Source organism: Manis pentadactyla, chromosome 6, assembly GCF_030020395.1.
Source record: "Manis pentadactyla isolate mManPen7 chromosome 6, mManPen7.hap1, whole genome shotgun sequence".
NCBI lineage: Eukaryota > Metazoa > Chordata > Mammalia > Pholidota > Manidae > Manis > Manis pentadactyla.
In genome coordinates, this window is record NC_080024.1 from 422,096 (window position 1) to 441,077 (window position 18,982).

General features: G+C 49.4%; 1 protein-coding gene across 1 annotated transcript in view; it reads right to left on the reverse strand.

Annotated features, from left to right (window-relative positions):
• FARP2 (FERM, ARH/RhoGEF and pleckstrin domain protein 2) overlaps positions 1–18,982 on the reverse strand; it is an 82,468-nt gene that overhangs the window by 23,806 nt on the left and 39,680 nt on the right. The window contains 7 exon segments of the mRNA XM_057504361.1: positions 541–598; positions 1,096–1,164; positions 1,485–1,648; positions 3,585–3,680; positions 10,076–10,223; positions 14,709–14,823; positions 16,467–16,564. Of these exon segments, the coding sequence (XP_057360344.1) occupies positions 541–598; positions 1,096–1,164; positions 1,485–1,648; positions 3,585–3,680; positions 10,076–10,223; positions 14,709–14,823; positions 16,467–16,564 (748 nt within the window).

An 18,982-nucleotide genomic window follows, 5' to 3' on the forward strand; every position in this document is an offset into this window, starting at 1 on the left:
TTTTATGACTAATATTCCCTAAGGTGTTTACCTGACAAGCAGCCTGTTGTCCACTGTGGAAGCACAAAGAGGAAACAAAGCCTGCCCAGGACCCCGCCACTCAGAGGCCGTGGCCTGTGAGCCCCTCCTCCAGCCTTCCTCTCTGCACATCTACTTGTGCTTTGAAACCAAAGCAAGGCTGCCTTTTGCCGGCTGCACCTGCTAACAGTCGGTGTGTATCCCTGGCCATGCACTGTTCTTCTGAAACAAGATTTCCAGGCTCCTCAAGGTCTCCATCAAATGGCCACACCCGAGACTGGGTGAGTAAGTCTCCACACAAGGGGAGGGGTTCATGCTCCGTGTTCCTGACAGCTCTGTGACGCACATCTCACCTCACGTGACTTTCCCCATGTCAGGACTCGTCTCTGCAAGAAGTCCTGTGGCTGGAACTGCAGCACGAGCAACATGACCCATTTTAAGATCCCTGTTACAACACTGCCCACTTATTTTCCAAAAGTACAGGTGATTAGTATTGTGCATGCTTTGACCAGAGGGACTAACCTGTCTTGGGGAGTCTGCAGTCAGAATGCGGATAGACATCCGAGTCTTGCTGTGTCTTCTGCAAACAGAGAACACGTTGTGAGCATGGAGCCCTGCTCCCCTGAGCTGTGTTTAACGCAGCACATGCTGTGCCCACGAGGCAGATGTGCATAAAGTGTGGCTAAGACCGGTAACACGCCAGAAGGCACTTAACTAGAAAGGGGCAGGATAACACAAAACAAGAATTCAAATAAAAAACAGATGCCCAGAAGAGGTAAAATTACCCCCTAACGCTGAAGGGAAAATTCCACATGCAAAGAAACAACATGCATTTTCAGATTCAATGTTTACTATACTGTGTAAAAGCATGTTACATATGCTAAGCTGCACAAACTGGAAACTGAAAAGCAATCTCTCTCTGTGTACAGAACTGTACAAATACATTACCATAAAAAAATAGAATGCAAGTGTCAAAATACATGTTTATGTATTTGCAATGACTTTTATTCAAAGGTTAACAATATTTAAAAGATTAATTCTAAAAGCATGCACCATACATCAGAGACCAGAGCTTACCTTTCATATGGAATTCTCTTCATCCCACCGTCTCTGACATAATCTACTAGTTGTTTTTGAGTTCTCCCGCTGTGAACAGAGGCAGAAAAGAACTTAAAGAAAAGAACCCACGGTAACCCACAGCACTAATCTTCCGCAAGGCCTGCCCATCTGCTCACAAATGTACACATACATTTCAAAGTTATGCTTGTAATAAGCACAACTGATTTTCTAAACACAAACTTTATTAAGCCTATTTTTTCCACTGTTTTATTTGATGTGCTCTCTCCAGTTTTACAATAGCTGCATTCTTATGTGATTCTCTGAAGCATTTCTAAATGCTTTCTTTGTGACTGGGGTACCTCTCCGCTCATTTTACAAAGCAGCCTGAGCCCCGTGTGGTGCCCCACCTGTATCTGAAGGAGGAGCCCCTGCTGAAGAGGACAGCTTTAGCCTTTGGCTTAGGTTGATCAAAAAGTCTAAAAAAGGTGTGATACTCCACACAGATCTTCCAGAAGTTCTTACATTCATCTCTGCTACCCAACAAGAATTCCAGAGTGTCCTGGTAAGGTCCCTAGAAACAAAATAAAAGGTTCCAGTAAGTAATTCAAAAATAAAATTTAGGAACAAAACAGCAGCAGAATCACAGAACCCAAGAATGGACTAACAGTCACCAAAGGGAAAGGGACTGGGGAGGATGGGTGGGAAGGGAGGGATAAGGGGGTGGGGGGAAGGGGGCATTACGATGGGCATGTATAATGTGTGGTGTGGGGGGCACGGGGAGGGCTGTGCAGCACAGAGAAGACAAGTAGTGACTCTACAGCCTCTTACTATGCTGATGGACAGTGACTGTAAAGGGGGTTGTGGGGGGGACCTGGTGAAGGGGAGAACCTAGTAAACATAATGTTCCTCATGTAATTGTAGATTAATGATACCAAAAAATAAAAATAAATAAATCAATAAATCAATAAAATTTAGGAAGCAGGTCGAACAATAGGCTATTCATTCCAAAGTTAAAAATTAGGAAGATACTTTTTCTGAAACTTATAGAAAGACTTCTGGTTCTACTTTTATTTAAGTGAGGAAAAGCACAGTACATATATTCAGGTGGAAATAACAGATTCAGGCCCATGTTATTATATGAAGCCTTCCCCAACCAGCACCCCAGGCCTCTCCCCAGGCCAGAGGGCCCGTCCGTCTGCTGGTGCAGAATTGTTTCCGAGGGGCCATGGGGTTGCTTGGACGTCCAGGATGCCCAGTTTTTCAGTTCACAAACATCACCATGAACAAACGACCTCATTATCTCTCATGATTATTCCTTAGGATAAATTCCTAGAAATTTATACTGAGCTCAAAACAATGCACATTTTAATCTTGTAACAGACATTACCTTCCAGGACCATCACACTGTGACTTCTACATTTAGTCTTAAAAACCTCAGTGCTTAGGGATGCCACGTGCAGGTGGAGGCAGAGCTGGGCCTCGAATGCCCAGGTCAGTCCGACGTGCTGTTGCTGCGGTACCTGGAGCAGTGATTCTTTTCTTGCCCCATCTTTTCACAAAAACTGCTACAATCTTTTTTTTACTTAGAGAAAAGGAAGCAGCCTCCTGACTGCATTTTGTTGATGTTTTTGTCATTCCTATTATTTAACAAGAAATCCAGCCATTCTTTCACACTTTCTACCTAAAGTAAACACACTTACATGGGGCATGTGAGCCTGGTGTTTAACAGAAGCCCTCGCTCATCAAATGCCTTTTAAAAGCTTCAGTGAAGCCTTCCGAGATCGGTGCAGGGCCCTAAATCTCCCAGTGCTAGGTGTGTCTAAGCTGACTCGAGACTCTAAGCTTCAACCCCACGGTGGCTCGGCTAATCTACTTTTTCTATTTCCTAACTTCCTTTGTACACTGGTGAAGTAACAACCTGAACATCTGCGAACACTTTTAAGTCTTTGTTTTTTCCTATCAGACTGTACATTCACTTTTTTCCATTTTTATTCATTTTAGTAGATTCCTATGTAATTATTCCTTTATGACTGACAATCTCAAAAGTAAGGAATATTTATTTATTTTCTGGAAATCAAGGCTTCTTCAGTTAGTGCTTCTAAAAGGTCAATTTCTGAATCAAAATACGTGAGCCTCTCGGGAACGCCCCTCTCATTCCGCACAGAAGCTCTGACACTGATTTGCCGCAGGGCTTCGCACCGCAGCCCCACACTGTGTCTCAGCAGCCGCTGGGGTCTTGTCAGGCGTGTACATTCCCAGGCCAACCCTGGACCTGCTGGGTCTGAACCCCAGGGTGGAGCCAGTGATATACGTGGTGCTGACAGGTCTGCCAGGTGAGAACTGCTGGGCAGGTCACCCAACAAGCCCTTCCAGACCCCAACTTCAAATCTTGCCCTTAAATGCTTGTGCGCATTATGCTGAAATGATTCATCAAGTAGTTTAAAAACTCAGTATTCTAGCAAAATAAATTCTCTCGCAATTTAAAAAGTGCTCAAAATAATACGTACATGGACCTCTGGGTGGAGTTTGACAAGAAACCTTTTCCTCTTGAAGCTGAGTTTACGGACCCTGGACCAGTTGAAAGTGTTAATTTTGGTGGTGTTCTGAAAATCATGAGACAGACACTTTGTAACACATTTGTAATCTAGACACACACACACAAATTTCTCAGGAAATGGAGAATGTTTAAATTATATCCTGACAGATAGCAAAGTAGTCCGTCCACTTGACATTTTATAATTACACTGGGATGAAGCTGAATTATTATTCAAAAGAAAACAGTTAAGTAAATGTCAGTACCAAACGTGTCAGTTTTAGAAGGAACTACTGCAAGGCTTTACTAAAAAATATATTTTTTATCAATGTTACTACCGAACAGTTTCTGCAGCCCACCCCTGCAGGAAGTGTGGTCGGGACGGGGCAATGGTGGGGCCAGGCAGGGTCGGGCGCAAGGGTGGCTCCTCAGTGGCGGAAACAAGTAAGGCGAGGAGGCCTGGCCTGGAAATGCAGCCGAAGGCAAGCCTGCAACGCTCCCAAAGCAGGGGGCACCCTGAGCACGTGGATCTGGGTCTCCAAATGCTCCTTTCCTCTGGGAAGACCAGGGCTCTCTGGGGTCTTGCAGGGTGAAGCGGGCACAGTACAAAACGAACCGGGAGGACCTTGTGTGAGAAGCAAACAAGCCCTCAAAAGGTGATGGGATGTGTCCAAGGGGCACAGGAGCCAGGCTGAAGGGCCTCCCAGCAGCCAGACACGGGTCAATTTATAGATGAAATAAATAACTAGTACAACTGATTAAAACCCTGCTTTCAATATTTTGAGTTATAACAATAACACAACCCATTAATCCAGTGACAAGAAGGAACTAGAGGAACAGGGAGAAAACCTGACCAGGAGCATGGAGGTGGACCAGAAAAGCCACCGCTTGCCCCTGGGACTCACCCTCCCAAGAAGCCTAGCCTGGGCCTGATCACGAGCCAGTGTCGGACCAGCCCACCTTACAGCCATTTGACACAGTGACCAGCTCATAACCTGCTAAAACATCAAGGTCATGAGCAGTCAAGGAAGGAAAGAATGTTCTAGGTCGAAAAGACTGGAGACCCAGCTACGGCTGGGCACGGGGTCACTGGACCTCAGATTGGCTTTGTTGTGATAAACGGGATTAGGGTGAGCAGAGTGACCACTGAAGACGGGTTGGGGTGAGGAAGTGTTTGTAGTTCTCCTGGAAGCTCAAAAGGGCTTCATGTGATTGTCTAAAATGTACTTAAACACTTTCCTGGCTTTTCTCTTCTACTCTTGACCATCGTGACCTCTTATTATTCTTTTGTGCAAACTCGAGATGGACAGCAGCGAGGTGAGGAACGTCCTCCTCTCAAGAGACACTGAAGAGACCAGGAGCCCCAAGCAGGCCCGAGGTGCAGCCGTACCACCCCCAGGCCCCTGAGATGGGACAGGGGGGAGGCACTGCTAACGGGGGTGGGCGACTCACGTTCTGGGACTAGATACTGGCGATACCTGCACAATTCCGCAAATACACTAAAAAGAACTGAATGTGAACTTGAAAACGGCGCGTTTTATGTGTGTGAATTAATTTAAGAGATGTCCTCAAAGCCAAGATAAAAACGTTAGAGTCTAAATGGGAACTGAAGCATCCTAGGCTCCCCAAATGTTTCCCAACACAAAATCACTCTAATTTCTACTCAAAACAAAAAACACTGGAGGATTTGCCACTGTTTTCAAAGAAAGGCAAACACACACAGAAAACATAAAACATCAGCAAGAGGAAAGGAAGGAACCCCCACGATCCCAGCTCTCAACTCCAGACCCATCTGGGCCCAGGGCAGAGGCTTCGCAGAGCAGACGCCGTGGGAGAGACAGAGAAATGCGTCATCCCGGGAACGGCATGGACAGCAACGCAGATGCACAGGTGCTGCAGCCGTCTGCCTGCCTTTCTGTCTCCTCTTTTGGTCAAAATAAAAAGTTACTACATCCCAGGGTTTTAGCCACCGTCACAGGTGAAGAGTGAACAGAAGCCAGGACGCTCGAAGCCTCTCCTCCTGCCCCTCACCTTGCCTGGAGGGGCTCTGAGACGCGACCCCTACAAACACCTGCATGCTCACCATCATTTCTATCACACAACCCAGGGCCTGACTCTACGTGTCAAACGAGACTGGAAACAAAACCGAGCAGTGCCAGGCTGGCCCTGCCCTGCGTCTGGCTCCGTTGCTACCCGACTCACAGTGAGATCTCACCGCCTGGGTCACCGCCCCGATGGGCCTCAACTCGCCCCTCCCCGCCCGCCCTCAATTTGCACTAAATTCTAAATTGGGCGTTTCTATCACTGGTCACGTAAGTATTGCTCACACACTGAGCTATGGTGAATTATATTTTGTTCCTTTAATTTTAATTTTCCTTGAGTTACTAACTGCCTCTTTCATTTGCTTAATTTTCTATGTACCTATCGCTAACTTAGCCCAAAGTACCCCACAGAGCTTCAAGGCACTGCCGCGCACCACCCCACGACCTGGTTGATGGGCCTAGTTTTCCGGGCGGCAGCCGGCCCTGCAGCTGGAGGGCTCCTTGTGCCTGCTCCCCAGCTTTATGCACCCCTCTAAGGGCCCTTAGGGACAGGGGTGCAGTTTTGAAAACTGAACGTCTGAAAACTGTAGCTTCTTTCTGTACAGAAGTCACATGGGACGGGGCTTAGCATTCAAGGCTGGGATGATTTTCTCCCTCGTTTGGACCCACATCTGCTCCTGGTGCTGCAGCTGGCGCGGCAACTCCATCTCCGCCGCTCCCTCCCCTGTCCACCACCGCCTGACTTTTCATGCCAGCCTGCGTTCCTTCCTTGGCTAGAGCATGAGGTGTCTTCAATACGGAGATTCAGCCTGGAGTCCTGGAAGGTTTTCCTCATCTAATTCCTCTAACAATTTTCCTCTGCTGATTTTGGGTCCTCTAGGACGCCTGGAGAGCAGACCTCCTAGACTGCTCTTTGAGTTTACTTTTCTCTCCCATCTTCTGTCCTTTCTCTTTTATTCCACTTTGTGGAGATTTCTTCAACTTGGCCTTTCCAATACAGTCTCTTCTGCTACTACGTTTACAAACATTCTTGTCCTCCGTGGTTCCCAGGACTCCATCCTGTTCTCCTTTCAGAGATGCAAGGTTCTCTCTCATTTCTGTGAGGTTCTTTAGAAAATGCAATACAGGCCACACTGGCATGGCTCCAGTCCCACAGGCTCCCAGAAAATGTCTGCAGCGAAAAGCCTGCTGTCACTCCTTTGCTGGCCTGCTGGCCACGGCAACCTTCCCAGAGTGGCTTGTCTGCGTGGAGTGAACAGTGTGTGTGTACTTTCCCTCTTTGCTCCACAGCAGTAGCAAGCTACACACAGTTCTGCATCCTTTCCCTGTATCACAACATGCCTTGAAGATGTTTCACGGAGGATGCAGAGAGCTCCCGGAGTCTGTACGGTCGCCCAGTGCTGCATAATGTGGGCGCCCTTCTCTGAGCACCCCTGTGACTCACAAGCAGTATCTTACTACTCAGAAAACCAGGCTGAGTGAAAAGACGGACTGCCCCCGCTCGTGAGAGGGCAGTGTGAGCACGCTGCCTGACAGAGGACGAGTGTCCTCTAAGGGTTCTGCAGGCAGTTGTTTTTCCTTTTCTTTCAACCTTGGTGCTGGTTGTTTCTTCTGAACATTAATTTGGTATTAAATTACCAAGGGAGTTCAACCATTGTGAAAAGCAATATGGAGGTCCCTCAAAAAACTAAAAATAGAAATACCATTTGATCCGGGAATTCCACTCCTAGGAATTTACCCAAAGAAAACAAGTTCTCAGATTCAAAAAGACAGATGCACCCCTATGTTTATCGCAGCACTATTTACAATAGCCAAGATATGGAAGCAACCTAAGTGTCCATCAGTAGATGAATGGATAAAGAAGACGTGGTACATATACACAATGGAATACTATTCAGCCATAAGAAAGAAACAAATCCTACCATTTGCAACCACACGGATGGAGCTGGAAGGTATTATGCTCAGTGAAATAAGCCGGGCAGAGAAAGACAAGTACCAAATGGTTTCACTCATTTATGGAGTGTAAGAACAAAGAAAATACTGAAGGAACAGAACAGCTGCAGACACAGACTCCAAGAAGGGACTAGCAGTTACCAAAGGGGAGGGGAAGGAGAGGGCGGCTGGGGAGGGAGGGAGAAGGGGATTGAGGGGTATTATGATTGGCACACATGGTGTGTGTAGGGGGCATGGGGAAGACAGTGTAGCACAGAGAAAACAAGCAGTGACTCTGGGGCATCTTACTACACCGATGGACAGTGACTGCAATGGGGTGTTGGGGGGACTTGATAATATGGGTGAATGTAATAACCACAATGTTGCTCATATGAAACCTTCATAAGATTGTATTATCAATGATACCTTAATAAAAAAAAAGTAAAGTAAAATAAACTACCAAGAGAGAGGCTTTCTTCCTATTTCTGGTGTCCCTGGGTTCTCTGCTGTTCCACCTGGCAAACACTGATTCAGATGTCAGTCTGATGAGGGCCAGGGCACCAGTAGGGTCTGAAAGCGTCTCTTCACAGATCACTTACTAAAGAGAACCACGGGTAAATGTGCAGTGAGGCTGGACAGAGGCTCAGGCATGGTGCTGGAGGAGGACACCACATCACCTGGGCCTGGTTCAGCCGGGGACACATCGCCTGCATCTAATCACGGGGAACACTGTGTTCAAAATGAAGAGGGATTGTGTTTAATACTGCCAATGTCATAAAAGATTAAGAAAAAGGTAAGTTCCAGATGAAGGAGTCTGCAGGCATGAAGCCAAGGCTGGGTCTGGTCCTGGGCCAGGTCCTGTCCTGGAAGAGGACAAGGCCCAAGGGCCTCCCTGGCCAGGTGACAGGGCGGGGGAGTGAGTGGTGCCTTAGGTCAAAGGGGTATGTCGGTGGCTTTGACAGTGCCCTGGGGTTATGTGAGGGTGTATACCCTACTTTAGGGACACAGTGAGACCCTTAGGCGCAAAGGGCCTGACACAGGCAACCTACTCTCAAGGGCTTCAGAAAAAATCGTGCACATGCACGTTTGGTGGGGGGCAGTCAGGAAGGATGCACGTGCCAGGGGTTTGTAGGCGCCAACGGGTGTACCTCTGTGCTCCTCAAACTTACACAGCTTTTGCTACATTTGAAAGTGCTTCTGAGTGGTAGTCTTTAAAAGAGGGGCTCTAGGGTGCTGGCTGGCCCCTCTGTGGGCTGAGGCAGGGTCCAGGCCCGCCACCATCGGTCCCCAGCGCCAACACCTCTGGGAGCCTGTCCTGTTCCCAAGACATTGGCCAGCAGCACCCCTGGGCCAAGACCGTGCACATCACAGGCTTCCTCGAACCCCACTTCCAGGGAGGCCATCATCCATACTTCTGAGCCCACTCTGGAGAGGAGACCCGGGCCTCTTCCAGGACAGGGGGTGCTGCTCGGCTAGGAGCGGGGCTGCGCTGAACCAGCCTTCCCCCCTGCAGTCACTCCCTGCTCATCCACCCATTCCCAGCTTCCAACATTTTTTGACATTCCTCATCTTCTGGTGTTTCTTCTTCTGCTCGTTGTTCTTACTGACTTAAAAAACAATTCCTATACTGTGTCTGGTGGGGTTTTGAGAGAACAGAAATGAATCCGTCTGCCACCTTGAGTCTGAAGTCCCTTATTGCAGCCTTTTCCACTTCTTTGGTCACAATTTATCTTTTCCTGGGGACACGGACTGTGACAGACACCTGCCCTTCCCTCCTCGGTGAGCAGGCAGGGGCCACCCACCCAAGGGTGGGGCTCACTCAGCTTGTTCTTGTCACAGGTGGTAGAGAATGTAACAGAATTAACATTCTATTTTCAAAATTAGATTTTTCTGACAGGAAATTAAAATTCGACAGTAAGTTAAAAAAAGAAGAAAAGAAAGCAAGCGTGGCTTGGCCGGGAGGCCTGTGTCAGACTTGGGCTCAGGTGAACCCAGGGCAGAGGGGCTGCCCGGGCTGGGGTGAGGGTCTGGCACCCCTGCAGCTGCTCTCAGGCTCGATGTCACACAGCCCAGCACTCATGCTGGACCACAGACAGGACCCAGGGGCCATTTCTGTGGCTGTTGACCTGTCCACTCTCAACTCACACAGAATCCCCTAGGCCCACACTGATGGCCGTCACAGGCGAGGATGGGGGAAGAGGGGGCTGGGCGCCTGGGAAGCTCAGGGATGCCCGTCAAGCTTCAGCGGGGCCCCAGTGGTTCCCTGTCAGAACCAACAAGGGGGTGTGACGGGGAGCCCGGGGACAGAGCCTCCCCGAAAGTGAGGACCAGGACAAGAGACAATTCCTCTACTGGGTGAAGTTTGGATCAGACGCACAAAATCCCTCCTCCAAGTCCAAGACCTTATTTGTCAGAACAAGAATTTACCAGCATGCAACACATCCACACAACCCCACACAGCCCACCGGCCCTTGCCTGGTGCCCTCCCTACCTGGAACACAAGGACCCCTGTGTGGGAAACGGCCAGGTTAATCTTGGCCCCCTCCCGATCAGAAGCCGTGTGAAATCTGATGCCATACAATTCCAACTTCCGGGCAACCTCAAGCACCTGGAAATCCGACTCAGCAGGTGTCTGGCCCCTGTAACAGAAACAGCTTGTCATTGCACAGAAAAGAACGTTTCTCCAGGAGCCAAAGTTATAGACATGATCAGGATAACAAGACAGAATAAGACAAATCAACAGAGGAGGCTTTGATTTTTAGAGGGTGGATCACTCATCATTAAGTTTATTTATCCATATGCAAATGCCACACACCCAATACAGAGACTACAGAAACCGACCACTTGTGTCTAGCCTGTAATCTGTTTCTTAATGGGCAAAATGTTGTCTTTGCGTCTCGAGCGGCTCAGCCTTACAATTTGTCCTCAGTACTGACAAAGGTAATGTGCTAACATTACACAGAGACTAATATTAAACGGTGGAAATCCCACAGATAACACTGGTATACCATCAAACTCATTTCAATACTGGGAATGACTTATTTCATGATGCTCGGATTCTAACCATTCGAGTACACTTCTGTAAGAATGCAATTATGAAATGGAATAAAAGTACCATCAACACATATTTTCTCCCCATGACTCTCTCCCACGGCACTGTGTCGGCGCTCAACTATGTCCATGGGTGTGTCACCAGGATGGGGCCAACGCCAACTCACGACCGGCCTTTAGGAGGGTGACAGGCAGAGAGAGGCACCTCAGGGCAAAGGCAATGTCCCGATTGGGGGCACCCACAGCCGAGGCCTGGGCCCCACATGTGGGATTCTCTGCTAACCACCTTTTCTTCCCTCCGAATGCCTGAAACTTTGCATCTTCAAAGAATAACACGACTATATGGGTCCTGTGACCCCGAGGTCTCCACTCTCTGAATCTGATAAACACCTATCGACTTCCATGCCAGTCAACCATCAACAAGGAGAAACACTGCTGCGACCCCACAGTGGCCGAGCTCCTCTGACCTGGGAGGTGGTGTGTTCCCAGCACTGCAGGGAACCCTGTTGGGGATGGGGTGGCGAGGGGCTGGGGGAGAACTGCAGTGCAGCTGTCACTTAGAATGTGCCTTTTGCGGGGCAAGAAGCGGGGTGTGGTGAGCTGCCTCCCCTCCTTGGAGAAGCCCAGAGCCTCCTGGACCAGGGTCACCTCAGACGGACGGCAAGGGCCATCCTGATGAGGTGTCAGGCGGGAATGGGAAACGTGTACTGGAACCAGAGCAAAGATGATCCTTTGTATAAAATGTCAGAAACCATGGCCGACTTGTGCTCGTGTTTCAGCGCTTTGTGGAGCAGAGGCTGTGAGCAACGAGACTGGGTCCTTAGCGGAACAGAATTGCAGGCAGAGTGCTGACGGTGAGGCTTGGCTTCTCCTGACTGCTCATGGGAAAACCAGGGAGAGGAAAAAAACAAGGGATTGAGGGGTGTTGCCAGGCACTGTCTGGGGCTCAGAGGGAAGCCAAGCGAGCAGAGGGGGTGGCTGGGGGAGGTTCAGACTGGCGACCTCCGCACAGTCCAGGGAGTGGGGGACTGAAGGGGCTGCCTCTGCTGCACAGAGCTCTGGGGGTGGCTGCCACCTACCCTGGTAGGGCAGTGGGCAGAGGGCGGAGCCACAGAGGACTATTCTGGAGGTCCAGGGCTAACTGTCACCACCCCTTAGGTTGTGGAGTCTCTGAGCCCCAGGCCGCCTTTACAATTGGTCCATCTGGAAGCACTGACTTGTCTGGTTTCACGTTCACAGCTGGAGGGTGCTCTGCTCAGCACGAAGGTGTCTGGAGCCTCACTGTCCTGATTCCTGGGAGAGCCACATGAGATGCCCAGGGCTGCTGATGGCATCTGCACGTGAGAAGGATGCACATCTTGGAGGGACTGGTCAGCTGTTGCAGGCTGGATGCGTCCCTCCGAGGTCCATGTGCAGAAGCGGGACTCCCGGGGGGATGGCATTTGGAGGTGGGTCTTTGAGAACCCTCACAGGAAGGGCTCAGGGAAGGGGCTAGTGCTCTAGAAATGAGCCCCATGCACCATGGAGGACAGAGAGAGAAGGCAGCCCCCACCTGAGCCGAATCTGCTGACGCCTCATCACAGACTTTCAGCGTCCGGAAATAAATGTGAGAAACAAGTGTCTATTGTTTCTGAGCCCCCAGCCTGGGGTGTTCTCTAACAGCGGCTGGATGGACTAGGACACCAGCTTTCAAATCTTTTTCTGTAATCTCAAAGACCCAAAAGAAATATGGTACAAATCAGAAAAACACATCTTCAATATCCTACTCAGTGTTTACAAGGGTGTTTCCAGTGGGCAGGGAAAACAATGATAAACTATGTAAGAAATTTATCTTAGTTAAAATGAAGGCAAAATACTTTCTTTAGAAATCCTATACAAAGATGATTAAAAAAAATAAAAGATGTGCAATAAATTTCTGATGAACGTGGTAAGCAAAGTCAGCATATCAGAACTGTGAGAACCCAGAGACAGCTGAGCTCAGGGACCCTGTGCCTCCCTTGGAAACAGTCGTTTCATTTGCATATACAGCAGGTCACCCAACTTTCTTACTGACTTTCTGAAGTTTTAAAGCAGCCTCCTGTGACAACACCATATGAACACACATGTGCATGCAAAAATGCACACACAGGCACATGTGCTGACACACATGCACACGAGCAGACACTGAGCCCTTTCTGGACTGCCTCTCTGCTCCCTACACGGGCAGTCGTCCCCAAGTCCTTGCTGGTGGACCTGAACCCACTCCTCACCCAACTTCAGTGCCCTTGAGTCTGGCAACCACCCTGAACCTTGCGGAGCTGCCCCCAGGCATGCTTTCTTTCCTATCCCCTGGCCTGGACATGAGCCTGCACGTGGGGCTACAGTCCTTCCCAGAAGCCTCTCCCTTGGTGTCCGTGGCCCTGGGCCCCTGGGTCTCTTCTTTCCTCTAGCTGCTCGCAGGCCCCGTGGGTGCCCCTTCCTCACTCAGCCTCCCAAAGCCAGTCCCCAGAGGTTCGTGCTGGGCTCTGCCTCCCCGTGGGCCTCTACTCTCTCCCTAGCTGACCTCATCCACTGCACAGCTGGACTCGGCCTGTGTGCTGACGATGCTCCGCCTGCGTCCCGGACCCACTGTACATGGGGTGCTGTCCATGTGGGACACTCCACAGCATAGCGGTGTCTAGCATGCCATGTCCTCCAGGTGTCTGGCCCCAGCTCTGTGTCTCCAGAGGGAGGGACCCTGTCCCCAACTCCAGGAACCAAGCCTGAACAGGACAGGCACGTGACTCAGGTGACACTGGGAGAGGCCCTGCGTTTGGCTGGTCATCAGAGTCTGGATGTGGCCCTTGGCGCTGCTGCCCAGGCCCCACTACCAGCCAGAGTGAGCAAGCACCCCAAAGGGGCCAGCCAAGGGCATCCAGGCAAGGAGCCAGAGCCCCAGCGGGCCGGGACCCGGGAGGAGACCGCAGCTGCCTGAGGGCAGCCAAGCGTGCTGACCTCTGACACCAGGAGGCACTCAGAACCATGCAGCCACACCCAGGTGGGCCTGTGCTTCCATCAGCTTCACCCTACAAAGGGGGTCATGACAGAACATGTGCAGCCTCCACAAGCCTGGCCCACCATGAAGGTGGTTGACAGTGGCACCTTTACCCCCTCTCCCCACCCCCAATCACCAGAGTTGCCCCATCATGCTGGCCCCTCCCCGGGCTGGTGCCCCTAGCCCCCTGGGGCTGACTCCTCAGCCAGCCTGCCTGAGAGGCTCCTCCCACATGTAGCAGGCTCTTCGTCATTCTGGCTCCCGCACCACATGTACGTATTCTGTGTTCCAGAGCCGGGCACACAGAAGGCCCCCACCAAGGACACGCGAGTGGTGGGGCACACGAAGGGTGCATGCAGCCTTGCAGGCAATGGGAAGTCCTCAGGGGCTATGACCTTGGTCTGTGCTGTCCCTACAGCCTCCCAGTGCTGGCATAAGGCACTAAGCCCTGGGCCGGGTGAGGGATGGCTGCGGAGCCCCACCACCTGGTGCTGCTGGTGGAGAGCAGATGGGTGTGTCCCTGGCTACCAGCCAGGGCAAGGCCAGGTCACCCCCCTCCCCTGTGCAAAATCAAGGTCGCAGCCACCTTGCCGCATTCAGCCTGGGTTCTTCCCCGAATCCCACTTGAGCTCCCTCCTCCGGCCCCTTTCCTCACAGTGCCCCTCCTTTCACCCAGAAAAACACCCCAGTGTCTAATCTTGGAGAAGCCAAAACAATCAGTCAAAGCACAGGGCTGCAGCAGGAGTGCCAGCTGGCTGCCCCGCTATGCTCCCCATGCCTACCCTGTGGGGGGCCAGCGCTTCCCACACGCGCTCCTGTGCCTGTGGGCCCCGACACAGAAGCCGCTCCGTGGCCTGCTGCTGGTGTCCTCCCAGGGCCCTAGAGCCTTTCCTGGCCTTTCCGGCGTGGCCTACCCTGTGGCGGTACAACTGCGCCCAGGAGTGGCCGGCGCTGGGCGGGGGAGCCCGCAGAAGCCAAGGTGCGGCTCCTCTGGCCACACCCACTGTCCAGTCCTCATACAGCGCCAGTGCCAGGAGGGCAGCGCCGCTGGCTGACTCACGCGTGCCTCCGGTGGAACTCCAGGATCTTGCCGAGCGCGCGCTCCTGTCGGGGCCAGTACTCGTGCGCTCTGAGGTGCTCCCGATCCAGACCTTCATCATAGTCTCCTATTTCCGCTAAGAAGAGAGAGTAGCAGTTGGTAATTTTAACTTTTAAATGAAGAAAAATATATAAAAATTAAAAGTATTAAGTACTCTAAACCTGTACTACAAGAACATATCCCTCAAATAAACAAAACTTTGTATTTTATTTTTCCGAGTACCTTATGCTATCAAAGGAAAATATAAAGGCAGGTGAAGAGAATTTTTTCTGAGTTTTGAAGAACAAAGACACTGACTGACAAGTGAGCCTAGAGGGGCAAAGCCCTGAGCTGCCAGTTTCATGCAAGTGGGAGTGTTTTAAACCACAGTTTATCTGAAATAGTCTCATAACTATTGTGACCAGGATAATGTATTTTACTTTATTAGTTTCAAGGTGAAACGATTTAATTCTTCCTTCAGGGCCTCTTGAATTCTTGAGGAAGGTCTTTTTCTAATTACATGGTATTTTAAGGCACAAATGTTTTAAAAAGTAGTTAAAGCCCAATCATTTTATGCAGTATACTTCTTCTGTTTTGAGACCATCTCAAATTCAAAGAAAACCTTCATACTTAGTATCACACTTCAGTGTGTGTTTACAAACCAGGACATTCTTATCCACAAGCACAGCCCAACCTCCGTGGGCAAGGCAGGGCCACGGTGGACGCTACATTCCAGCCCCGGAGACCATCACCTTCACCACCCGCTCACAGCACAGACCGCTCAGGGTCACCCACTGCAGCTGGCTGCCACGTCTCTCTAGCTTCCTTCTGTCTACACAGCAAACCTCCCAGGTGAAAATCACGGTTGGGTAAGTTACTGTAACAACGAACTGCACACAGAGCCCTCAAGCAAGTGGCACGGCCATATGACAGTTTGTGATGAAAGCCATCTGTCTGAGAAGATGTCAGGCCAAATAAAAAATAGCCATCGTTCTGAAAAACATCCTACTGAGAGTCAGCAGGCTCCAGGGCCCAGCATGACGGACCCACAGTGAGGTTTACTGGTTGAAGAAGGTGTGTCGGGGGAGGACCAGGTAAACTGCAGTCAGTCCATTACTTGTCAGTTCCTAAATTTTCTCACATCATACTCCCTGAGTCCAAATTTCAGAAACATTTAGTTCTGTGCCAGGGAGGAGAAGACTGTGGTCTGGACTCGGCTTCTGGCCCAGCAGCAATGTGGGCATTCCCTGCTCCCTCTCCTGCCAGCTAGGGGCTCTGAGCTCCGGCAAAGCACGCCTGCTCTTCAGAGCCTGTTCTTACACTTTTTCTCGTTTATTTCTGAACTATAATTCCCCATACATTGCTGAACCACCTCTTGCTCTGTGTGAGATAATGAGGAAATGTTTGTTTTTTCCTTCAGGGCTTAATGTCTAGTCACAGAGGGGCTGTGACATTCACCCCAAGGAGGCCTCTTTCTGGGGGTTACCATCTGGCTCCTTGACTGAGGAGGTCTGTGGGTAAAACACGTGATGGCAGATGTGAGACAGTCCAAAGAAATGCACGTGGCCACAGCTTTGGCCTTGAGCCTCTGTCTTCCCAGGTGAAGACCGTCTCCCTCGAGAGTTCCAGTTCAGCTTCCCAAGGACAGCTGCGGGCTGTCAGCCCTGCCCCTCGGTCATGCCCCCAACCTGGCACCGGTCCTGCAGGTGTGAGTGCGGTTGCAGCTGCAGGGGTACCCACCCTGCAGGAGGTGGGACGCGAGGAGGGCCGCTGTGGCGTCTGCACAGCGCAGGTGCTCCTCCAGAAGGTCTCTCTTCAGTTGCAGGACAAACAGGTATCTAGAAGGGAGTCAAGAACATCAGGGGTCAGCTCCATGCCCTAAAACACACTCCCCATGCCTTGACCCCAGGAAGCAGCAGGGACCGTCATCAGCCAGCAAAGGCCAGGTTACAAGCTGTCACAGGCAGCGCCTGGCACAAATGGCAAATGCACACCCCAGCCCACAGAGCTGCCAGGGCTGGGCCGCATCTGCAAGAGAGGCTCACGAATCCACGCGCCTGTGAGCTGCACACACAAAACTGCACTGATGTTTTTGTATGGAAGAGCAGAAATACCTAATTAAGATACAGCTTAGAATGTGGCTGTGAAATTTTTAAACAGTGATAGTATTTGGTCTTGGCTAGAATCTGAGAAACAGGCATTTTTGAATACCACTGGTGAAAATTAACTAGAAGGTAATGTAGAAATATTTGTATGTTCATTTACTTCATCCATGAATAATTACTGAGCATGTATTATGTTCTCGGTGCTGCTCCAGGAGCTGGAAATAGGATGGTGAACATGACAGCCTCTCTCTGCCCTTGTTGGAATTCATACTCCAGTGTGAGCTGTTAAAATTTACTGTATTCCCTTACAATTTAAACATGTGTACTCAGCAATTTCATTTCTATGAACCTTTCCTACAGAAATATTTCCAGAGTTCCCAAAGATATGTAGACAAGGACATTTATTTGCAGGATTATAAGAGAAAACAATTGGAAATAACCTAAACATGTACTAACATGATAATGGCTGAGTAGATTAAGGCAGTCACATGTGCTGACAGAAAGACGTCCATGATATGCCATGGACATGTGGGCCAAAAAAAAATCACTTGCAGTTCTGTATGTACAGTTTGATGCTTGGTAAAATTATAATTTCTTTAATCAGATCTATTTGTGTATTGCTGTGAATTCATCTGGAAGACACTTGCTCAAGTGTTAATACTTCTGGGGAGATGGAGGGGAATGTTTCCTTTTCACTTTACAAAGCTTTACTTTAAAGTTTTCTTCTTTTACCACAGAGGTGTCCATTTTTCTAAATAAAAGGACATCTGCACAGAGACAGCTGGGACCTGGGACCCTGAATTAGGTGGCACTTACTGCTGCTCATCATTTTCCAGGTGTGTTTAGAAGTCATCCCTCAAAAGGGACTTTCTTGAGATATGTCAAAGAAATAACCAATCTTCCCATGTTTTCTTCCGTCTGCTATTTCTATAGCTTTTCTTCTTCCTTCCTAATTACAACCCTTAAATAGAATTCGTGCCTCATATCGAATTTACCGAGTATCATAATTCTTCCAAGTGGTAAAGATACCTCAAGATAAATGCTGGGCATAAATCCCACAGGGCATAAATCTGCAAAGAAGCAAAAAGCTAACCTGCTAACCTTTTCAAACAATATGGCTTCTCTCTCACTTACCAAATTTACGTTTCCCTGTATGGCCCCGGAAGATGACTGGTTAGCCAGACAGGTAAGATTCCTCAAGGGAGGAACAACCTAAGACAAGCACAGTCGCAGGGGGGCCATCAGGTGAGAACTTGGGGATCAACAGAGGTGAGGCTTAGAACCTCACCCCCCCTGTTTTGAGAGAAATCTTCTGCATCCGTGTTTTGTTGCCCTTGTCTAGCTTGGATTAATACTTAGTCTACAGGCACACACCTGATCATCTACATTTGCTCTCTTACAGCATTAAACTATGTTTTCTACCTTTATCTTGCACTTACCTACCACTTCAGCATTTTATTAAAAAAAATAATAATAATAATAATAAGGGAGAAATGTGGGATTCACATATAAATCAAGTATAAAAATCAAACGAATATTCATATCTGACCTGATTGTTTATAGTTCATAATGCGTGATCAAAACCGAAAGTTTCTGTGATGACTGCCCTTGCACTGTTCACCATGTAAGAACTTGTTCGTTATGCTTCAGAAGATTGGAGACTGTTGAGAATTAGGCTTGGGGTGGATTAATGATTGTGCATTGAGTCCCCTATACAGAATTTTATTGTTGTTAACTGTTAACAACCATTTGATCAATAAATATGAGAGATGCCCTCTCAAAAAAAAAAAAAAGGGACTTTCTTGGCAGATGTCAGGTATGTAACCCTGTTAAGCTCTGTGATCACTCATAAAAACACTTTCTGAGGTCCATGGAGTTCCATTTCTGCACCCGTAAGAACAAGGGGCTACACTGAAAATGGCATTGCTCTGTTTCCCTGTACCTGACAGTCCCTGACTGGTTGTATTAAAATGATCTGCACAAACCTACAGATTCGCGAACCGTGTCTGCTCAGCATGGGATCCACTCAGTCAGGAAGCTGCCCAGTCACTGTTACTACATCACGGTTCTCTTCATGTCACCTTTGACCTAGGGCTTAGAGTTGGCTTTTGGGTTTTGCTGTTTCATTCTTGGAGTGGCACATGAAACACA